The sequence below is a fragment of the Rhipicephalus microplus genome, chromosome 8, assembly GCF_043290135.1.
Source record: "Rhipicephalus microplus isolate Deutch F79 chromosome 8, USDA_Rmic, whole genome shotgun sequence".
NCBI lineage: Eukaryota > Metazoa > Arthropoda > Arachnida > Ixodida > Ixodidae > Rhipicephalus > Rhipicephalus microplus.
In genome coordinates, this window is record NC_134707.1 from 15,064,865 (window position 1) to 15,087,669 (window position 22,805).

A 22,805-nucleotide genomic window follows, 5' to 3' on the forward strand; every position below is an offset into this window, starting at 1 on the left:
GTAATTGCTTTTTAATTGACACTCGCACAAGCATGAGCGCTGAATCTTGAGCAATATTTGTGGGCGCTGCGGATGGGGTCAGCCGTTTGGAGTATCGTTTGGCTACTTTGGTGTCGTTTAGGGTCCCGTTAGGAGCGGGAATAATGACAAATGTACAGATAGACACACAAAAAATTTTTACGTTGAAGGTCCCCAAGAAAGACTATCGTCTTTAAACGACGCGCTTCTTCGCCTGCGAGCGTCATGACCTTGAGCAGGTTCATGGTCTATTTGGTGTTGGTTGCGGTTAAAGGTAAGAAAATACTCCTAACTTCGCAGCTTTTCAGGAAGCACGGTGCACCATCTCTATTTGAAGTGCGATTGCGAATCAGAACAGGATGTTGTTAGCAGTATATAGGTGTTGGCAGTATGTAGTATAGATAAATGGTAGTATATAGGTGGTCTATGGCAGTACCTTTAATTGCCAGAGACGCCGGTGAGCGTCTCTTGCGATGCACTCGCAGGTACCGCGGAGTACCACAAGAGCGCGTGCACCCAGCCTATTCGACCATTCCAGTGACTATAGGCGGCGCAACGGTGCGTCGAAATGGTGGACGAGACGGTAGGTCGCAGAGCGTGAAGACGCGTTCTTTGGTTCAAGACCTGAGACCGAACTGCGTCACAGATTAACGCCTCCTAAATAACTATGCCTAGAACGTGAGCCGCGAACGCGCTGCCCAACCCTCTGATTTTACCCTCCTCCTTCGGTACGAAGGCGAGCGTCTCTGACGGCCGCCCCAGGCCGCCCCCTGCGAACACAGCAATGCACCCACAATTGCCTCCGAGCAGTCGTGATGCCGCGTGACAGACTATGTCACGTGACTGAGCTGTACGGAGGCGAGCGGTCTCACGCGGCGGCCTCTCACAACACAAGGCAAGAGGCATGGCCTCCGAGATTGCGTGCTGGCAGAAGGCTCCCAATTGAGAGTGATGTTCCAGGCATAGTTTTTCTAGGAGGCGTTCCACAGATTATCACCGTGTGACAGCTTCGGAGCACGGCTGCATGGCACCGCCTGCATCGCTGGAATAACCGGATACTCCTCGATCACAGAGCCTTTTTCTGCCCACGTCTTGCGCCTCACTTTGAACGGCTTGTTCGCCCCCTCAAGCTATGTTGTCCCATACCCCAATTAACTCTGAGTGGCCGCGAGGACTGCTGCGCTACCTCTCAGACCTGCTTGAGGTCACCACTATGAAATTCAACACCATGTGGAAATTAGACTGCTTATTGCACAAAATAGCTTTCTTGGTTCATATGGTCTCTGTGTAAAAAAACGCATGTAACGTCAAAGTCAATGCAAGGCTGTCGGCATCAAGAAATAATAAGGAAAAACAGCTGCACGCACTCATGCAACAGAAACGCTGTTCACTTACAAACAATCCTTCATCGGTGGTTTCAGATGATTGAATGAAGTGGGATTTTAATTAATGGTGTTGGCCTAATTGGAATGAAGCGGGTTGGATGTGTAAGTGTCACGAAGCAAGAATGAAGTGGATAAGTCTTCATGCTTGCGGGCTTCGAACGCACTTGGCGCTTTGTTTATTGTTGTGTTTCGGTTTTCTTTCGAATAAAAGAACGAACTGCTTTGAACTGCGTGGAACGATTGAAATTGATGAGTCTAGCAGACTGAGGGAGCAAAATGCAAACGTTTAACTTTTGCTGATTGTTGTTTCATGATAAAGCAGCGTCAATCCACGCCAAGTCAAATGAAACCAAAATTACGAAGGTTTGACGAATTTTCGGGCTACGCATCATTCAAATGCTCGCTGAAGCGCCGTGCTTTGCAGGTCCTACAGACACTATAGCACCATAGTTCCCTCTAGTGTACTTATAGGAAACTCTGTGCCAGGCCCGCCACCCTCCGAAAGATTCCTGCACGTAACATGGTCTTTCATTGCCTCCAGGACAGCAGCCACCTCACTTAGTCTTTGCAGTGCCTCTGTGACCCAGCCACCGTTGGCTACGTTGTCGTGCGAAGACGTCATCATGTGATGGCACTGCTACGTCATAGTGTAACGCCGACTCGGAGCGGCTGTCAATTTTAGCGTTTATTGAGACATCTAAGCATTTCGCTTTATATAAATACTGGAGTACCGCCAAGAATCCGCGATCTCACTAGCGTAGCGAAGAAAAAAGGGGCATGCAGGTGATTGTGCTTAAGTTCAATCCCGGCCATATGAACCCGGATCGATGGATGGATGTATCCGACTGGGCCTTTTAGATCGGGCGGTATACGTGGCTCACGCCACCTAGCCATAAGGTTAAGTACTGTCACTGTGTGTTTAAGGATTGAATTTCACTCGCGCCTCAATTGTAGCCACCAATCAGATAGCCTCCTCCTGGCTATTTCTACCCGTTTGAAGTCTATTTTGCCTTCACTGTCCCTAAACGCCAATACTTTGAAAAATTTGGTGCCATTATATATATATATATATATATATATATATATATATATATATATATATATATATATATATATATATATATATATATATATATATATATATATATATATATATATATATATATATATTGTAATAAGTGAGACAGACACAACACCCGTTTGTCGGGCAAGCTGTTCTATTCTGCCTCTTTTTCCTCGCTTTCCAGCCCGTGGCCCACAGCTGCCACGCCACTCTTCGTTACATTCAGCCACACTGCGGACCTGACCTGACAAAGGAAAAAAAAAATTACAGTTCATTGCACCTGCGGCGGTCCGACTGCTTTTTTCAAGCGCAACACATGCACAGCAAAGTTGTTTGTTTTGCGTTTATCGAGAGTGAAGTTCGCATCTGAGGTGTTGACACGCCAGGTATTTTCTCCTACACGCTCAGTAATTATGAATGGCCCGTCGAACTTAGGGAGTAGCTTCTTGCCAGGCCCGCTGGTGCCCCTTTGCACCCAGACCTCGTCACCGATGTTGTAAGCAGGAGCGGAGCGTCTGTCATGGTGGCGCTTTTGATTTTCTTGCGCGTGGGTGGCTTTCTTGATTACCTTAGTTCGGATCTTCTGACAGGCCGCTTTGCGATCGTTGGCACGTGGAATTATAATGGGAGCATCCAGACTGAGGACCACTTTCAGCTGTGATAGTTTCCCATAAACAATTTCGTAGGGCGTTTCCCCGGTAGACGTCTGCAGTGCCATGTTAATCGCAAAAGTGGCTCACCGAAGGTGGACGTCCCATTCGGCCTCTCCTCTTTTCCCTGCCTTCTTATATGGAGCGAGTCGTGCCTGGATGCTCTGGTTGGTTCTCTCAGTAAGGCCGTTTGGTTGAGGATGAAACGCGGATGCGAAGTGGTGCTGCACACCTGCCGTGCAAAGGTACTTTTTCAGTTCCCCGCTACAAAACGTTGTAGCCCGATCAGATACAACCTTTTTGGTAAGCAATGTCTCCATTCAAGTCGGTGCTTGAGGAAGTCAATTAGGTAAGTGGATGCAAGAGATGGCACGGCCTATGCTTCCACGTATTTTGACAGGTAGTCTACTGCTACAATGACGTAACGATTTCCCGCAGTGGTGGTGGGTAGAGGTCCCATGTAATCAATGCCAATCGTGTGGAAAATTGTTTCGGGTATCTGGATTGGTGTTAGTAATCCAGGTTGACACACAGGCAGTCGCTAAAACTGCTGACAGATTTTGCAACTGGCGACATAGGAACGGTCGCTACTTTGCATCTTCGGCCACCAAAAACGTTCTTGTAGTTTCTGGAGCGTGGCTCGTTGGCCGGCGTGTCCGCCTTCTGGGGAGTCATGAATGGCTCGTAATATTTCTGACCTGTGGGATTTCGGGATCACCAGGAGGTAACGTTCTTCGGATTGGTGCATTCGCCAGTGACGCCGGTGCAACGCGGCATTGCGCACCACAAAAGTACTGCGATTTCCCTTGTGAGTGATAGATGCAATAATGGATGCCAAATCTTTATCCTCCTGTTGGGCTCGGGATATGTCCATTTGGGCGAATAAAATGTGAGTTTGGCGGGTTTGTTGCGCGCAGTCAAGGCGGTTCCATGAGAGTGCATCGGTGACGTTGTTTAGCCCCCCGGCGTGGTGGCGCACGTCAAAATCATATTCTTGCAGCGTGATTATCCACCGGGCAAATCTGTGCTCAAGTTGCTGCTTGGAGAACATCCATGCTATAGCCCCGCCGTGGTGGTCTAGTGGCTAAGGTACTCGGCTGCTGACCCGCAGGGTGCGGGTTCGAATCCCGGCTGCGGCGGCTGCATTTCCGATGGAGGCGGAAATGTTGTAGGCCAGTGTGCTCAGATTTGGGTGCACTTTAAAGAACCCCAGGTGGTCGAAATTTCCGGAGCCCTCCACTACGGTGTCTCTCATAATCATATGATGGTTTTGGGACGTTAAACCCCACATATCAATCAACATCCATGCTATAGCAGCATTATCAGTCACAACAGTAAATTTACGCCTGAAAAAATAATGTCGAAACTTATCATCGACGCTCCATACCACTGCAAGACATTCAAGCTCATTGGAGTGATAGTGGCACTCGGTGTCTGAAAGTTTTCGGCTGGCATAAGCGACCACGTGGTCCACGCCATCTGAAGATTATATATATATATATATATATATATATATATATATATATATATATATATATATGGTGGAGGCCTTTACATAACATTATCAAATGTTCAGCTGTTCCCGCCTCCTCTCCACACGCACTATAATACCGTGTTTGTGCTTTCGTATTTTGATGGGTAGGTCTTCGTTCGGATACTCCCATTCTATAGCCTCGAAGAGCCGAGAACTACCCCGAGAATTATCGCAGATATTTTCCCTTGTATTTCTCGTTTAAAAGTCCGGTAGGTCTCCAGTGATGATTTCGCAAGCATTCCCATCTTCCACACGTCCCTCTCTGTTTTCTTCACCTTCTCCTTAACCGATGTTTCCTTTTGGCTTCATATTCTGCTGTTGTTTAAACGCTTGCTTGACAATTTTCGAGTTCGTTTCCTCCATTTAGTATCGACATTCTTCATGTACAAGTAACCGAAAACTTTCCTAGCTCAACGCTCCTCTCGCACTTTCCTTAACCGCTCCTCAAATTATATCTTGCTGCTAGCTTCCCTGCACTCAAGCAACGTCAATTCTATGTCTCCCCGTAACCCCTGATTTGAGGTATTCCCGTGTGCTCCCAAACCAAGTACACATCTGCCACGTTGTTAACTTTACAAACTTGCTTGAACTTCTGATTTGATGCACAAGACCACATTGTCGAGCGTCAAACCCGGGACCGTGACACCTTTCCAAATCCCTCTCACAAGGTCATACGTACTGCAGCTCCACAGTGCCCTATTTTTCATTACAGCTGCATTCCTGGTGCCCTTAGTCATTATGTATCTTTCGTGCTCCCTCAGATACTCAGCAGTGAGCATAATATCAGATACTTATCCATACGCCCAAGTATCTGATATTATGCTCACTGCCTTTGTTATCATTAGAAATCATGATTGCATTTTTTTCTGCTAAACTTCAAATTTAACCTATTTCCTTCATTGCCACAGATATCTATCAATCCCTGCATATCTTCCTTGTTGTTGGCTAATAATACTATATCATCTGCATACGTCAATGCTGGTAATGACTGTTCAATGTGTTTTCCTTGCTATTCGAAATAAAGGCTGAATCCGCGTCGACTCCCCTATAATTTGGCTTCTAGCCCCTGGAATCCCTGGAGTCTCCTGGAGTCTCTAAAGTCCCTGGAGTCCCCTGGAGTCCCTGGACTCGTCTTTACGAAGCAGCGCCTCGGTGTGGAAAAAAAGAGGGTGCCACGCCCACCTCTGGAAACGCGCCCGCTCCGCGCGATTGGGACGGCTGGAGAGAAACCCGCCGCGCCCCTGCTCCCCTCTCGGAGGCCATGAGGGAGCGTTGATCATTGGTGGTACACATATCTCGGGGCGCTTCGGCATGCTCAGTACCACGCACGAGATGGTACGAAGGGCGCATATCAAAGCAACGCTCCTAATTTCAACTGCTCTGAGACACGCACTAAAAAAAAAGTATCTCATATCGTGATACTGAGACACCTGCAAAGCAGCACATACACACATGGGGCCCTAATGCATCGTCTCTACCCAACGAGATGTAGCTCTATGTGCCCGCTTTGCAACGTACCGGACACCCTGGCACACTCGCTTCTTGCATGCCAGTGTATTGCCAGACGTAATCTGCAACAACACACGACTGATAATGAAGCAGGACGGACGAACGAAGACCTAACCGAAACGTGGAAGGCGAAGCTTGCCCTCGAGGACCTGGAAGACCAACAACAACTCGTCGCCAGGGTCAGGAGGGCAGTAGAAGCCAGAGGGTTCCTGGACTAAGGAGCCCTCCCACCTCAGGGTGACACCGGCCATTGCTCGGGGCACTGTTTCAAAATAAACGTTTACTCCTCTCTCTCTCTCTCTCTCTCTCTCTCTCTCTCATATGTATACCCATTCAAGATATGAGGGACACCTTGCAAGCAATGCTTTGAACACTGCAGAAGGCGCAGAAGGGTCACCCACGTGCCGCGATGTTCAACACGGAAACACTGGCATAGTCGACACTTGCAGTAGTGCGCTGATGAAGCGCGAAGTAGTAGCAACGCTGAAAATAATTCGCATTTGTCCTCTGTATACCTGCGATGACCTGCGCGTTCTTCGCGCGTCCTCTAAGCAGCGTGGTGCGAGTGTCGTGTGACAATTGATGTTGCGGCTCCTGTGCAATGATGAGACAGGACCTTGAAGTGCCATCGTGGAAGACCTGAGCCCGGGTCACCTAAAGCACTACGGGACAATCTAATAAAGTTACAACTAACCAAAAGGTGAGATTTGAACCCGCGTTCCCCCAATTCGTAGGTGAGCATCGTAACTACTCGGCTATCCAGGCATAGCACTGGGGGTGGAAAATAAAACTAAGGATAAGAGAAATGAAAAGAGCAGAGAGCAAAGTATATCATAGAAGAAAATGACGAAAAGAAGCAAATAAAAGAGAAAGAGAGACAATAAAAGGGGGAGAAGATAAAAGGAAGAAATAGAAGTAGAGAAAGAGCAACAATGGGGTTATATATATATATATACATATATATATATATATATATATATATATATATATATATATATATATATATATATATATATACATATATATATATATATATATATATATATATATATGGAAAGAAGTGTATACATAAGGGCTCGTTTTTCCGTGTTTTTACACAATATTAATGAGATCTCACAGACAATAATACAAAGGAAAGTATAGGGGAAGATATCAGACCAAATTGTAATGTAAATATGAAGAAAAGTGGGTGAAAAGATAACTTTGCCGTGGGCAGGATCCGAACCTGCGACCTTCGAATTACACGTTCGATGGTCTACCACTGAGCTACCACGACAGCTATCCCCCCAGCCACTTTACAGGATTTATATGCTAACTAAACGTGGGAGTGTCAGTCAGCGCCACCAGCGCTATATATATATATATATATATATATATATATATATATATATATATATATATATATATATATATATATATATATATATATATATATATATATATATATATATATATATATATATATATATATATATATATGTATATATATATAACGTACCGAAAAACAGAGGAGAAAGAAAAATAAGGACGAAGAAGAGGAGAAAAAAGGGATCGAAGGCCGCCCAGCTGCGCACTTCTTTCAGGCTTCGTACTACCATCTCGAATTCCGCTAGTTTTCTTTCAATTGGCATTTCGGGAACAATACGCCCACCGCGTTTGTCACGATTTTGCGCATTCACGTTCATTGACCCCGTGATGCTCTTTCTATAGAATGCTGGCACGGCTACATGTTTTGCAGAAGTAGCTATTGACAGAGGTAAAATACAGATAACTACATGTAGCAGCGACGTACACGATAACGATGAAAAAAAAAAGAAAAAAAGAGCATGCACCGCTTGCCTTGCAAAGGTGAACGGCTTACACCTGTCGCATATTTCATTCAGCATTCCCATACCTGATTCAGCAATACTGAATCAGTGCAAATTGAAAAAAAAAGGAGGCGGCGCTTGATGCTGTTGCACAGACGCCCAATCAAATATATTCGAACATAGAACAGCTTCGCGTAGAACTCGGGCCGCACTCCACATAGAGCATTTACGCCTAGTCTAATACACCCGTCGGAACCATCGTATAAAGAATTCAATATGGTAAGTACTAAATGTCTCCTTTTTTTCAACCATGCTATAGAACTGTTATTCTACTTTCATTTGATTAGTGAGAATTGGGGCTTGAATTTCATGTTAAGGTCAAGCCAACTAATGCTGCACTTAACATCTGCGTACACTAAGTCGGATTCGCGGGTCAGAGCAATCGAATATACAGCAGCGCACTATATCAAGCACTAAGTGTTTTTTTTATCGCTAGTCGCAGAGATATCACTATGTTATTGGGAATAGCGACGATTGGCACTTGAGGCTTACGTGGAACACAAGCCAAACGCTGCAGAGAACGTCTGCACAAAGTCTAATTCGGCAGTCAGGTCAATCATACATGCCACAGAATCCACTACAGTAACGTACTTGATTCTTCAAACAATATGGGACAGATGGTCTACTTTCTTTTCATTGATCGGAGTCTGAGCTTCACGTTGGGCACAAGCCAAACACTGTACAGAACATCTGCACAAAGTCTGATTCATCAGTCAGGCAAATCATATACAGGAGCTATAGTTTACTACAGTATAAGCACTGCGTACGTGTTTCTTCAACCGCTATGAGACAGGTAGTCCACTTTCTTGGAATTAGCGAGGATCGGCGCTTGAGCTTCATATTAAGCTCAAGCGAAATGCCGCCCTGGGGTGCTGTTTTGGACAATGTCGAATTACGCCATGTTGTCGGATTCCGCCATTGATAGATGCTAATTGACCAAGTGAGCTGCTACGACCTCTCTGATTGGCTTAAAATGCCCCCATTATGAAATTTCACGATATAACGGAATTAGACAGTGCGCAGAATAGCACTCCTTGACATCGATACAAAAAGTCTAATTCATAACTGAGGACGTGCAATATGTTAAGTACTGCGAGTCCCTTTAAGAATAATATGGCACACTGATTTTTTTGTGATTAGCAATTATGCGTGCTTCAGCTCCACGTCAAGCTCCTTCGAATTGCTGCCGTGAACATCTTCACAACGTCTTATTGCTTGTTGTCTTCTAAAACCCGGGACGTTTGATCATCATTATTTTTCACGTCGCATCAAACTGGCTGTTCACGGTTCTTATTTCTTAATCCAATTTGTTCATTGGCCCGGGTTAAGACGAACACTTCGTGCTTTTTTTCATATTATTCCTAGCACTCGCTTTGCAATAATTCTTCTGAACTTGCCAGTATCTATATCTCCAAGACTGCAAGCTTCGCGTCTGCAGTTAGAAGAAGCAGCAGTCTACGAGGCGAGACACGTGCATATCGTACAACACGAAGGTGAAAAAATGTCAAAGCGTTCGTGAGCCGACTATATAATTCTGCAAACGGTGACGGGACGAGCACCGGCTTGAGCTAATAATGGCAGTGAAAAACAGAGATGGTACTGCAGCAAGTACCAGAGATGGTACTACAGCAAGGCATCAAGTGGATTTGATTTGTTTGTCCAGAGGCTACGCTAATTAAAAATTTAAATATAGGCACCCGACCGTGGACCAGAGGGCGCGACGAAGCTCTTTGGGCCGCCTCAGTATTGTTGGTACCGACCGCCAGGGATATTCAGAAAATGAAACGCTTGCTGAACACAGTGGCACGCTGAAGTGTCAGTGCCCTTTATGGCACGTTTCCAAAGAACGCTTCCTGGGAGCTTACATAATCAGCCGTGACCCCCTTGCTCACAACTAAAAAAAATAATATGCACGTGCAAGTTCGGTTTTTCTGCGTCTACTCGCTTGACTACGCATTGGAAGACTCGGTTTTGCTACGCCTACTCGCTAGACTGTGCGTTCTGGCACTACATCTGATCTCTTAAACTGCATTGCCGGGTGCCTATAGTTGTTTCCGAAGAAATAATCCGCACAGACAAGTATCGGTGACTTGATTACGTATTCAGAAGCGCTACTTGACATGAACTTGACCTAAACCGCCTTTGTGTTTGTCCTGGCTTGGCACCCTAAAAACAGCGCGTTCGAAACGCGTTCGTGTTGCATTCAAGTCGATGGCAAGTCAAGTTCAAGTCCAGCAGCGTTTCTGAATACGGGGGTGAATCTCCAATAAAATTTGCCTTGAATTCAAGGCCTACTAAAGAAAAGTTTAGTAACTCCTTTGAGCACTATTTAACACGAAAAGGTTGCCACGTCAAACTCGTTGGGCATGCGAGGAAAACGCTCCTTCTCAATCACCGAACGCTAACATGACCCTAACGTTGCATCACTAAGTTCGCGTCCCACGATTGTTTGTGCTGGGTGCACGTTAAAGAACCACAGGTGGTCGATATTTCCGGAGCCCTCCACTACGGCGTCTCTCATAATCATATGGTGCTTTTGGGACGTTAAACCCCACAAATCAATCAATCAATCAACGATTGTTTGTGCTCCAGTGGATCTGTTTCAGTGACGTCAGTGCAGGCCGTGTGACATTCAGAGGTCCCGCGGGTCAGTAAGCGTATACGTGCGGATGACAAGCTTTATCTTTCCACTTTAACAAAAATACGTGACCTCTTGCGATAGCCAAGTAGACGTGACTGATAACGCATTCTGGAATAAAACGGCACTCAAAATTAGCGAGACCCACAGACTGGAGTATAGTCGGACTATGGCACTGAACCGAGAGGCAATCGATTCTCAGCCAACATGCGATGCGTAACGCATCCGGGCCAATTTACACAGGCGACCTTGTGCACAAATGCGACACTAGAATATCGAACGGAAATATGGTAAATATTTCAGCTTTGTAAAAAATGGCAGATCTCTCTTATAGTGGCAATCGATCATATGCGAAGCACGATTGAGTAAGGTTGAACTATCACATTAAAATCAGCACAACGCTACGAGGCGGACGTAAATTATGCCGTACATGAATTCAATGTCATGATTATCACGTTTGCGCCTGGCATTTGTGCTCAGTCATCCAATCATATCCCGTAATACCAAATTTGGCATGGGAAGCTAGCGAAACGGCCGCGAGCGTGCTAAGAGCACAGCATGTATAGTCATGTTTTATGTTTGGATTTTATAAATATTGGTAAATCTCGCGTACAGTTGGAATTGATTGTATGTGGAGCGCGAACGAGGAAGGTTAAATTGTCACATTAATATCAGCAGAACGTATGATGTAGTCACGTATTAGGCGACCCGCACCGTATCAGTCATGCATAACCCACGGACTTTGTAGAGAACAAGCGACGCTGCTTTACCGGATAAGAACCGCCTCCGCATACACGCCGGCTTGGTCGTTCAAGACTGGACGAGGCCTTCCTCGTTTTGTGCCACGCGTGGTGACATCGGCGACATCGAACATTTCATTTGGCTATGCATGCAGTTTGACAGAGAAAGAACAGAGATGGTACGCAGTTTGCGAAAAGGTTGTCACAAGCACGGGACATTTGAAGATGTCATTTCTACTGAAGGACCCGCGGCGACAAGGAGGAACATACAACGGATCCTGATGGCTTTTCTGCGAGACACCGGGCTGAATGGCATTTGGGGTCCCTTATAATTCAAGAGATGTTCAAGCAGAAGAATCGCCGGCCTCTTAGGCCAGGCTAACCCCACGTTTGCAACCTCGCACACACCACCTACGTCGTGACACGCATGTCATGATTTTCATGTTTGGACGTGTCAGTTATCTTCGTCGTCTATTCACGTCACGTAATACCAAATTTGGTGCATGTGAAGCTAGCAAAATAGTGGCGAGCGCACTATGAATGTAGCACGTAGTCATGTAGTGACGCGCATGTCATGTATGTTTGAACATGTCACTTACCTTCGTCATCCATTACCGTCATCCATTCACGTCATCCATTCACGTCATTCATTCACATCATCATTGCTGATTGTTGTTTCATGACAAAGCAGCGTCAAGCCACGCGAAGTCAAACGGAACCAAAATACGAAGGTTTGATGAATTCGCGTACTATATGTGCATTTTCAAATGTTCTTGAAGTGCCGTGCGTTGCAGCTCCCACAGACACTATAGCACCATAGTTCCCTTTAGTGTACTTATAGGAAACTCTGTGCCAGACCTGTCACCCCCCGAAAGCTTCCTGCAGGTAACGCGGTTTTCCATTGCCTCTTAGACAGGAGCCACCTCGCAGGGTCTTTGATATGCCCCTGTGACCTTGCCACCGTTGACTACGTTGTCGTGCGAAGACGTCATCATGTGACGTCACTGCTACGTCGTAGTGTATTGCCGACTCGGAACGGCTGTCAATTTTCGCGTTTGTTGAGGCATCTAAGCCTTTCGCTTTATATAAATGCTGGAGTACAGCCAAGAATCAGTGATCTCACCAGCATAGCGAAGAATAAAGGGGCATGCACGCGAATGTGCCTATAAGTTCCACTGACGTGAAACCATCCGCCTTGCGCGAAGCCTAGGCAGGGGCAAAACATGCAGTGGGTTGATGTTTCCCAGAGCATAATAATTATTACTTACTGCTTTACCAGCTACCGGTCCCCTAACACACACTCATTTAGCAGGTTTGTTTCAGAAAGTCATGTTTCATATATATGACTTTGCCATTGAGAGACGCGCGTTTGTGTGTCTGGATTTAGATTTAAAAAAAATTGATCGTGCTTAGTAAATTCTGTAGAGGATTCAACACCTCTGCTAAGCCAAACGTAATGTTTAGGATTGTGACTTCCAACCTGTAACTCGTAATATGAATAACATGGACATTGGGAATTGGTAGGATCTACTCAACTTTCATGGTGCATTCCCGTCCTTTATGGACCGCGACGACGACATGACACGCCAACAAACAAGCCGAGACCATATAATAGACAGGAGGAGAAGGAGAAAAACTTTATTTATTCCAAGAGGGAAAGGTGCGGTGGTGGAGTGTCAGAGGAGGCTACCCAGTGTAGGTCTCCACTGCCCTCTTGGCCCAATCCAAGATCTGGTCCTCGGGCGCGGAGCTGCACATTGCAGCCTCCCACTGCTCCTTACTATTTACGTGTAGAGAATTAGTTGCGCGTCCACGGCAGCCATACAGACGTGGCCTGCCATTGCAAATGAATAGCAGGCCGCGTCGGTGTGGCAGCTGTGTACGCGTGCCTAAATCAGTCTAAACCGAAAAGCATTGTTCTTCTCACACGCCTTAATACAGTTTCAACCGTGTATACTCGGCGACAACTTTTCTAGGCATTGAAGCCAAGGCTACAGAGCCAAATCACGGGCATCCTACACCGCCAGTGAATGTAGTTCCACAACAGCGCCCGTATTTTCACCGGCAAATATACACCTTTTCACAGGAAGGAAAAAAACACCGCCATGATGGGCTGTGCGCAGGAGTACAAAGACTAAGGGCACAGCGTTGTCAGTGCATTTTCGAGGGGACGCGCCAATTTGCACAGCCCAAGGAGGGCTATGGCGGCGCCTAGGGAGGCGTTTATGAAAACGTGAATAGAAGTTCCCCCTTTGTTTTTGATGGGGAGCTATTTGAGACTGGACGCAGCTCACACCATTAAGATAGTCGTACTTGCTTTAACTTATTCGTTGTGATTTCGCGTTTTCGAACGCGCGAGAAAGTCCCGCCTTTTCACGTGCACCTCAAACGTGTCTGCATGAAACGCTGATGGTGCTACTTCACGTAGTGCTCCTTCACGTAGTGCTGCATGTGCAGAAGCTCCGCCTCCGTAGCTTTCCCTTCAACGCCAAGAAAAGTTGTCGCCGAGTATAGTAACGTCGCACGTGCACCATGATGTGTTGCGTTCGAGTTAAAAGTTTCCTTAATAAGATTTTCCAATTTGTGGACAAATTTTATTGGAGATCTAGTCATCAATATTAATCCCTGCAGAGTAGTTTCGCCAGACACAACGAAATGTTATTTTATAGTTAGCCTATAATGTTTGCATACAACAGAGAAAAACCATGTTATCTGAAAGCGGGCACTACACTAAATAGAGCATTATTCCCACGCAAACCAGGGTAAAACCATGACTTAACCATTGCCGGTACAAAATAGTTGTTGAGATGGTCAACGCAAACATTTTCTTTTGTTTTTTCTTCAATCCTCCTTGATCTGCATAGCACGTGCGTCGCGCCAGCATTCTCGCAAGGCCAGCAAAAACAAAAACAAAAAACGGTAATGCGTGCAAGCGACCGCCGGTTTCTTTCTACACTTGCACAGCCCCGGACGAGTTGGCATGCGCAAACACAGCTTCTCCGGTTGTAGATAATTGGGCAAAGCAAAGAGAACCCGAAACATTCCACCATTTTGAAACTCCTCTCACGCTGGCGACAAGACGGCGGATGCCGGGAGATTGGTTGCGTTGCGTGGGCATATAAGGCAATCGAGTCGCCCACTTCGCGTCGAGCCAGCCTGCGTGCACGTAACAGGAGCGAGAATATTTCGTAGAGCGTCCTGTGCTTCGACCAGGGAACAAACTTAGCAACTGCCGCCATGGTAAGCAACATTGCCTTCTCTTAGCCCTTCGCTAAGTAGTGTATATCTACTCCTCTACTCTATGATCTAATTTTTTAGGGGCGAAGCTCCAAAAGTCATGGGTATGTCCATTCGTTGTATGTATGTATGTACGTGACCGCCCACAGTTCAACCTTTGCCAACTGCCCACTATTCGTCGTCCTTGCAAACACCCCAATACTCTCCATCACCGATCCACTACTTCACCGACCATTGAGCAAAAACTGTTGAAAAGCAGCAAATATGAAATGCAAGATGGTCGTGTACTTGTATCTAGGTGCGCGTTAAACCATAGACTGTCCCACTGTGTTCATCCCTTATTTGTGCGTGACCGCCAATAGTTCCACTTTTGCACATTGCCTACTACTTCGTCCTTGCAGACATCCCACTTCGCCCCGTCATCGATTCACCACTTCACCAACCGTAAAGCCGTTATGATGAAATGAAGGGGGAACGGAAGTGACGTATATCTGCCACTTACGAATAACAAAACTTCTCATATAAAGATGTAAAGTGCCTATCACGTCGTTGATGATATGGGCGTTATTCGTGGATGGTTCACGGTTTTTCAATGAAACCCTCCAGCACTTCGCCCCTCTCTTCATCATTCACTCCGCGGACATGCTGTGGTTTTTTTTTTGTTCATAAAACCTGAAAAAAATATTAAGATTGATTTTCGTTGAATGTTTTACATTATTTTCAAGGAAGCCGGGCCCCCGGATACTTGGAAAAAATATACTAGTTATGCTAAATTTCTTTAACTTTAACATGCATTGAAATCCTATGCTAGCAAATATTTTTTAACTCAGTGATGGTATTCGTTAATAGACACGAAGTTTGAAAGTTTGCCCTTTATCCGCTTCCACCAGCCAAAAAAAAAAAAAAACTGGGGAGGGATGAAACATGCAGAGAGTGGATGTTGTCAGCTCCACAAACGGAAAAGCTGGGACAAAGCATGTAGTATTTTGAGAGGCATTTCGCTGATAAGGCACTAGCAGTGTTGCCACGGCTGCTGATTGATCAGTAGATGTGCTGATTTTTAAAATTTACTGTGATTTTAAAATAAAACGGTGTTTAATCTTGAAAGGGGGGGGTAAATGGGGTGGCGGCAGGTGAAATGTCCAGGGGGGGGGAGAGGGGCTTCAGCTTTTTGTACTCCCCGCTGGCTCCACCCCTGATTGTGAGAAAGATGCCATTGCTTCATTTTAATTTTTTCCCTTCATCCAATGTGAAGCATGTCTTTCGAAACTGACCAACATGGAACTAAGGAGTCGGGGCGTTGTGATGAAACTTTGCCTTCCCTAAAAAGAACATAAGGTGCAACAATGATTGTTGCGGGACAAGTATAGTAAACTAACTATAAACTTTGGGATGAAAACATGCGTTATATTCCTAAAAGAACACCACTTTGGTTGATATTACGAACGTCAAACTTGCTTTCGTGTTTGTTGAAAATGTGCGTTTATTTCAGATTTTGTCAGTTCGCTTTGTGCATTCCCGTTTTAATATTACAAGTGTGCACTGATTAGGAATTATCGTCTTGTTGCTGCTGTCATTGCACGGGGACCTATAGGAGCAGCCCAGCTGCCTATACGCAGCTTTTATTCTGCTATTCCTTCTGTTTATGCATGTATACGTGTACCTAAGTGGCAATAAACTTCAACTTCCAATTTCAACATACTACGCTGAAAAACAGCGCGCCAAGACGTGGCAACGAAAAGAAGCGCACATACACAGAGCTAACCAGCAATCGCATTTATTGGCGCGACAATGGCAATCATTGCCAACGTCAGTAATACAGGCGACGAAAACAACGGTGCCGCCTCCAGTGACGGGCCTGGCGCCATTAAGTTTTTTCGTGTCCTGTTTTTCGCGAGCAGGCTAATCGTATACAGCAGCTCACGACGACCAATCACGACAATAAGTGAGTTCGTATCTTTGTTCGAAATCGTGTGTCACCTCTTTGTTTGTGCTAGCCATTCATATTCAAAGTTAAATTGCTTGGAATTTCATTAATGTTATCGGAAACAATAAGCCTATCATAAGACGGTCGCCATTTGGCCCATTCACGGTCATCGGTCTACAGTGCTGATTCTTCTTTGCGATGCAGGGTGCACATATGCAGCTTTTGCAGCAGCAGCAGCATTTACCATATGAAAGCAAAATACAAATAACTCTGTGTAGCGGTGACACGAAAGATAAATACGGTATACAAAGTGAGAGAAAGAGAAAATGCAAGCTGCCACCATAACGTGCGTTGCCCTTGAAATCGGCGTTTTCCTTACAGGCCATATCAGTAGTCTACTTTCTTGGAATTACCGAGGATCGGCGAAACGCCGCCCTGGGGTGCTATTCTGGACAGTGTCGAATGACGTCATGTTGTCAGATTCCGCCATTGATCAACGGTAATTGAGCAAGTGAGCTACTACGACCTCTCTGATTCGCTTAAAATGCCAACGTTACGGAATTTCCCGATATAACGGAATTCGACAGTGTCCAGAATAGCACCCCTGGACATCGATAGACAAAGTCCAATTCATAACTGAGGCAGTGCAATATGTTAAGTTGCACGAGTTCTTTTAAGAATGAGATGGCACACAGATATTTTTTGTGATTAGCAATTTTGTGTGCTTCAGCTCCACGTTGAGCTCCTGCTAAACGCTGTTGTAAACATTTTCACAACGTCTGATTGCTTGATGTCTTCTAAACGTCTGGACGTTTGATCATCAATATTTCTCACGCGCATCAAACTGAGTGTTCACGGTTCCTATTTCTTAATCTTGTTTGTTCATTGGCCGGGGTTAAGACGTACACTACGTGCTTTTTTTTTCACGTGATTCCTAGCACTCTCTTTCCATTAATTCCTGTGAACTTTCCATTATCTAAAACTTCAAAACTGCAAGCTTCGCGTCTGCTGTTAGAAGAAGCAGCACTCTACGAGGTGATACACGTGCATATCGTGCAACACGAAGGCGAAAAAATGTCAAAGCGTTCGTGAGCCGACTATATAATTCTGCAAACGACGACGGGACGAGCACCGGCTTGAGCTAAGAATGGCAGTGAAAAACAGAGGTGTTATTGCAGCAAGTGAAGCGCCAAACATCGAAGGACGGTCGCTTGCGTCAGTTTATTTCAGTCTATTTCAACATACGTATAATAGACTGACATTTGTATAATAGACTGACATACGTAAAATAGACTAACATAATAGACTGACATTATAATAGACTGACAGTATATTAGACTGAAATAGAGTGACATACGTCAGTCTATTTCAACATACGTATAAGAGTGCACGAAACTGGAAAACACAACACTCTCTGTCGTTCTTTCTAGTTTTGTTACATGTGCCGCTTAGTTTTTTCCATGTGCTTGTTACAGACTTTGTTCGAACAGCGAAGCCCCACGCCAAAGCAAATGTCTTCCTCACGGAAATGCAGGCTGCACAAGCGCGGTGTATTCAATGGAGCCGTTTACTATTTCTAAGGTTCACAACCAAAGCGTCCCGCAGCATCTTACCCAAGGAGGTTTTGAAAAAATATATATATATGCTAGAGTGGAAGCTCCCGCAAGGCTCTTCCAGCAGTAGTCAAGCCTGGTTTTGCCCTCGAAATATCTCAAAAACATGCTCTTTTTTGGTGGTGCCCACTTAGACATCAAGTGGCTTTGATTTGTTTGTCTAGGGGCTACGTTAATATTAAATTAAATTACTGCTGTTTCCGCAGAAATAATCCGCAGAGATTAGTATTGGTGACTTAATCTCTAATAAAATTTGCCTTGAATTGGAGGCTTTCTAAAGAAAACTAGTAACTCTTTTGAGTACTATTTGACACGAAAAGGTTGCCACGTTAAACTCTTTGGGCATGTGAGGAAAACGCTCCTTCTCAATCGCCGAACGCTAACAGCTCAACATGCCCCTTGTAACATGGCTGCCGCACCCGCCATCTTGTGGTTGGCAGTGCTTCACTCGTGGGCAAAAGTTTCCACTACAGCAATGTTTATTTAAACCTCTTGATGTTACCCTGCGCACACGTATGAGTGGTGACGTACACCGGCCTACGTTGCGTCATATCCTGCACTGAGGCTCTGGCTTACCTCATAAAACGCCTTCAAAGACAGCTGCTATAGCAGTGATTCTGAGTGCTGCCAAGTGCGCCACCGAAACGTCATGGCCTCCCCACTTAATGTGAAGAACAGCACAAGTAGCATTGTAGAATTTCGTTTTCAGTATGTCGGTGCTCACAGAGCAGAGCAGACGACCCTGCCTGTGATCATGCCTAGCACGTCACGCAGAAAATGACGCCAGCTTTTTCCGGTAGCGGGCCTCGCGCTCGATAAAGGAAGGATGCAAAACGCGCTTGCGTCAGGCCTCACGCAAATTTCGTTTCTTCTTTTCCTCGCCGCAGTCGACTGGAATGACATTCTCCGACGAGGCCAAGGCAGTGAACGAGGCGCGAAAAACGGACAAGAAGCACCGCTACGTCATCTACAAGGTAGTCGGAGAGAGTGTCATCGACGCAGAGGCAACGGGAGAGCGTTCAGCCCCACTCGAGAACTTCTTGGAGGAGTTGCGACCGAGAGAAGCGGGCCAGTGCCGGTGCGCCGTGTACGACTACCCTGTCACAGCAGATGACGGAACTACCACGGACAAGACATTTCTTATCACATGGTGAGATCCAGCTGCTCATTTTAATGGGGGTCGTCACTTAAAGTCAAAATGGTGAAAGAAAGTGAGGGGGGGGGGGGCGACTTTCTTGTGTTCAGAAGTTAACTTATTATCTTTACAAGAACCCGCTCACAGCATAAATAATGTTAATTTGTCCTTAATACCTAATTAATGGTAATCTATCGTGACAGGTGATATGAGGGTGTATGACCTGAACTGAAAGGAGGGGGTATGGGTGCTGACACAAGCTGTTGGGGGTTGGGGGCAGTCGCCCACTGCCCCCTTTCTCCACTGGATCAGCCAATGAGTCAGTGACACATGTGTTGTTTGTGCTCAGGCACGCCTGGACTCGACTCTCCGCTCACAAGAGAGTCGAGTCCCAGCGTGGCTCAAGAAAGCAAACTGTGGGAATGAGAGCTGATCGAAGAGAGAAAAGCGAGTCACTTCATCGAGATGGGATAGCTCACGGGCTGAAAAACGGTGGGTGCCCTGTGACACTCGAACCTACCACATAGGATGCTAAGTAAGTTCAGTGACTTTGGCAAAAGGAAGAGAAAGCAAACCTACAAATACCTAATGAAAGACAAGAAAGGTTCACAATTTTCGGTAATAATTTGTGTTGTGTTGTTCGTCCTTATCCACTCAGAAATGCGGTGGCAAAGATTTAACACAGTTGGAAGATAAAGAGTGGGTTTGGAATTGTACAGTACATAGTTACATAACCACATATGTACATAAATGAACTTAGGGCTTAAGCTTTGCAGTAAATGCTGATGAAGAGGTGATTTCGGCGTTAAAACTCTATTGATCGCCTGTCGTGGTGAATGTAGTTCTGGCTTAAATCAAATGTATATATTCTTCATACGCAGGCTTCCTAACGGAGCCAACACGAGGCAACGGATGCTGTACTTAAGCGCATATGAGACACTCCGACAGCAAGTCACTGGGATCGATAAGTTTCTCGAGGCGGCCAGCGTCGAAGAGCTCGAGGATTCGATGAAAGGTGCTGTGTGGCAGTGAAAATATGATGTATTGCAGACAGACGAATAAATGGTAATGAAAAAATTGCATACTTAGATCGACAACAATATTTTCAATGTATCGTCACTCGGTATTGCACCACATATTTATTCTGCGTTATGCAAGACGTTGCAACTACATATGCCACAGGCCTTATACTCTAGTTACCGATTACTGTTATATGGGCTGTCTCAAAGACAATTACTGAACACCAATCTAGACGGTAAGTAAGTTCGCTTCTTAATTTTGTTCAAAAATATGCGTCACCTCTGCGTCACGTATACACTAAACAGTTGCGCTGGCAACACAGACGTGCGATACGTACAAATAACCCTAACGTTGCGTCACAAAGTCCGCATCGCACGATTGTTTGTGCTCCAGCGGATCTGTTTCAGTGGTGTCACTGCAGGCCGTTCACTTTCAGAGGTCCCGTGGGTCAGTAAGCGTACGTGCGTACGACAATTGTCGTCTCGCATTGTGGAAAGATAAGGCTTTTCACGTTAACAAAAATGCGAGACCTCTCTAGCCAAGTAGACGTGACTGATAACGCATTCCGGAATGGAACGGCGCTCAAGTTTAGCGAGACACGCGGACTCGAGTATAGTCGGACTATGGCGCTGAGCCGAGAGGCAATCGATTCTCAGCCAACTTGCGATGCGTAACGCCTCCGGGCCCATTTATACAGGAGACCTTGTGCACAAATGCGACGCTACAATGTCGACTGCAAGTATGATAAATATTTCAGCTTTGTAAAAATTGGCAGATCTCTCGTAGAGAGGGAATCGATTATATGCGAAGGACGATTGAGTATATAAGTTTGAACTAACACATTCAAATCACCACAACGTTACGAGGGAGACGTAAATTATGCCGTACATGAATTCAATGTCATGATTATGTTCGCGCCAGGCATTTGTGCTCGGTCGTCCATTTGTCACAAAACGAGCGCTCAAAAAGGGCGAGCCGCGAAATTCTCGCGACGAAGCGCCAAGAGATGCCTTGCGGTCAACGATAAAAAAACGAAAACAAGTATCCAAAGACTCCCCGGGTGCGCGTCCCTCTACCCTCGGAATCGTAGGTTCGCCGACGAACCTCCTCGCATCGGCAGCCGAGCAAGCCGTAGAAAGTTCTCGATGGAAAGAGGCGTGGTGATGCCGGGTTGCGTCATCCGTCGCGGACGGCCGTCGAACCGCCTCGCCCTTTCCCCGAGCCTTCGCTGTGGAGATCGCGCCGACGAAATGATGAGAATTTTGCGGAATCTCGCGTGGAAGGTATTTAACCAAGCAGCAGAGATGGGAGATCAGGAGAAAAAGAAAGTATGCGCCAGAGCGCGTAGGGTGTTCCGCCGTGTAGTCGGCGAAGGTTTTGTCCTCAGCGACAAAGCAGGAGAAGAAGGAAGTTAGCGCCAGTGTGCGTGGGGTATTCCGCCGCGTCTGTCGGTGATGGTTCTATCCTTAGTGACAAAGCAGGAGAAGAAGAAAGTATGCACCAGAGTGCGTAGGGTGTTTCCCCTTGTGGGCAAAGCCTTTTGTCTTCCGTGACAAAGGAGGAGAAGAAGAGGATTTCCACCTGAGGGGTGAAGACTCGTGCTACAGTCAAGAGTGTGTGTCTACCGCTATCGAGCGAAGACGCGTGGCAACAGCTGCGTGTGGGAAGCCGACGTGTTTCCGGCGAAGAAGTTTGAAGTTTGGAGAGCGGTCAATTGAAGACGCGAGGTTTCCTGGAAGAAAACTTCGGAGGCAGAGGAGCGACAACAACACTGGACTTTGAGTGAGGGATTCTCGGAAGAGTATCATTCAGAATTTTGATCCAAGAACTTTGGACTGAATAAGTTTTCTAATTCTTTAGTCTTTAAGTGTCTTGGTTGTTCGATGCATGCGACTGCATTGTAGTGCGTATTGTTGTCTGTGTCCGTTGTTTCGAGTGTGGCTGATTGTACTGTGTAGTACGTTGTTTGATTGGTGACATATTGTATTCAACTATTGCCGAGTGTGCATACTTGTGTACCGTTTTGATCTGCCGTAATTGATAACATATTTTGTTTTGTTTATCAACTCTCGGCTCTGACTTGTTCTTTGGGCCACAGCCGGCGTCCGCTGGCGCGCCGAATAGGACCACTTCTAAATTGTCCACGCTTTCGTGGTGCGGCTCGGGGGGCCGATACTTCGGCCCTTGGAATTAGCCCGGCGATCGCCCCCCCTAATTAACGGGACCTGTGACACCATTCACGTCACGTAATACCAAATTTGACATGTGAAGCTAGCGAAATGGCTGCGAGCGCGCTAAGAGCATTGCATGTATAGTCATGTTTTATGTTTGGATATTATAAAGATGGGTAAATCTCGCGTACAGTCAGAATTGATTGTACGTGGAGCATGAATGAGGAAGGATGAATTGTCACATTAATACCAGCAGAATGTAGCATGTAGTCATGTTTTAAGCGACACGCGCCGTAT

The 22,805-nt window shown here is 45.9% G+C and overlaps 1 protein-coding gene and 1 non-coding gene across 4 annotated transcripts in view; one reads left to right on the forward strand and one right to left on the reverse strand.

Moving 5' to 3' along the window:
- Positions 1–7,363: 7,363 nt before the first annotated feature.
- TRNAT-UGU (transfer RNA threonine (anticodon UGU)) lies at positions 7,364–7,435 on the reverse strand. Its single transcript has one exon. It is a non-coding gene; the product is annotated as a tRNA-Thr (tRNA).
- Positions 7,436–8,088: 653 nt separating this feature from the next.
- Positions 8,089–22,805, forward strand: part of LOC119164167 (cofilin/actin-depolymerizing factor homolog) — a 39,265-nt gene continuing 24,548 nt past the window's right edge. Inside the window, exons 1-3 of one of the 3 annotated variants that reach the window (XM_075871146.1) lie at positions 8,089–8,246; positions 19,070–19,332; positions 20,199–20,399. In XM_075871146.1, coding sequence (XP_075727261.1) covers positions 8,244–8,246; positions 19,070–19,332; positions 20,199–20,349 — 417 coding nt within the window. In that variant the 5' untranslated portion in view covers positions 8,089–8,243 and the 3' untranslated portion in view covers positions 20,350–20,399. Of the gene's footprint in view, positions 8,247–14,505; positions 14,646–19,069; positions 19,333–20,198; positions 20,400–22,805 lie in introns of those variants that run through there. The other 2 variants (XM_075871147.1, XM_075871148.1) reach the window with 2 other exon arrangements.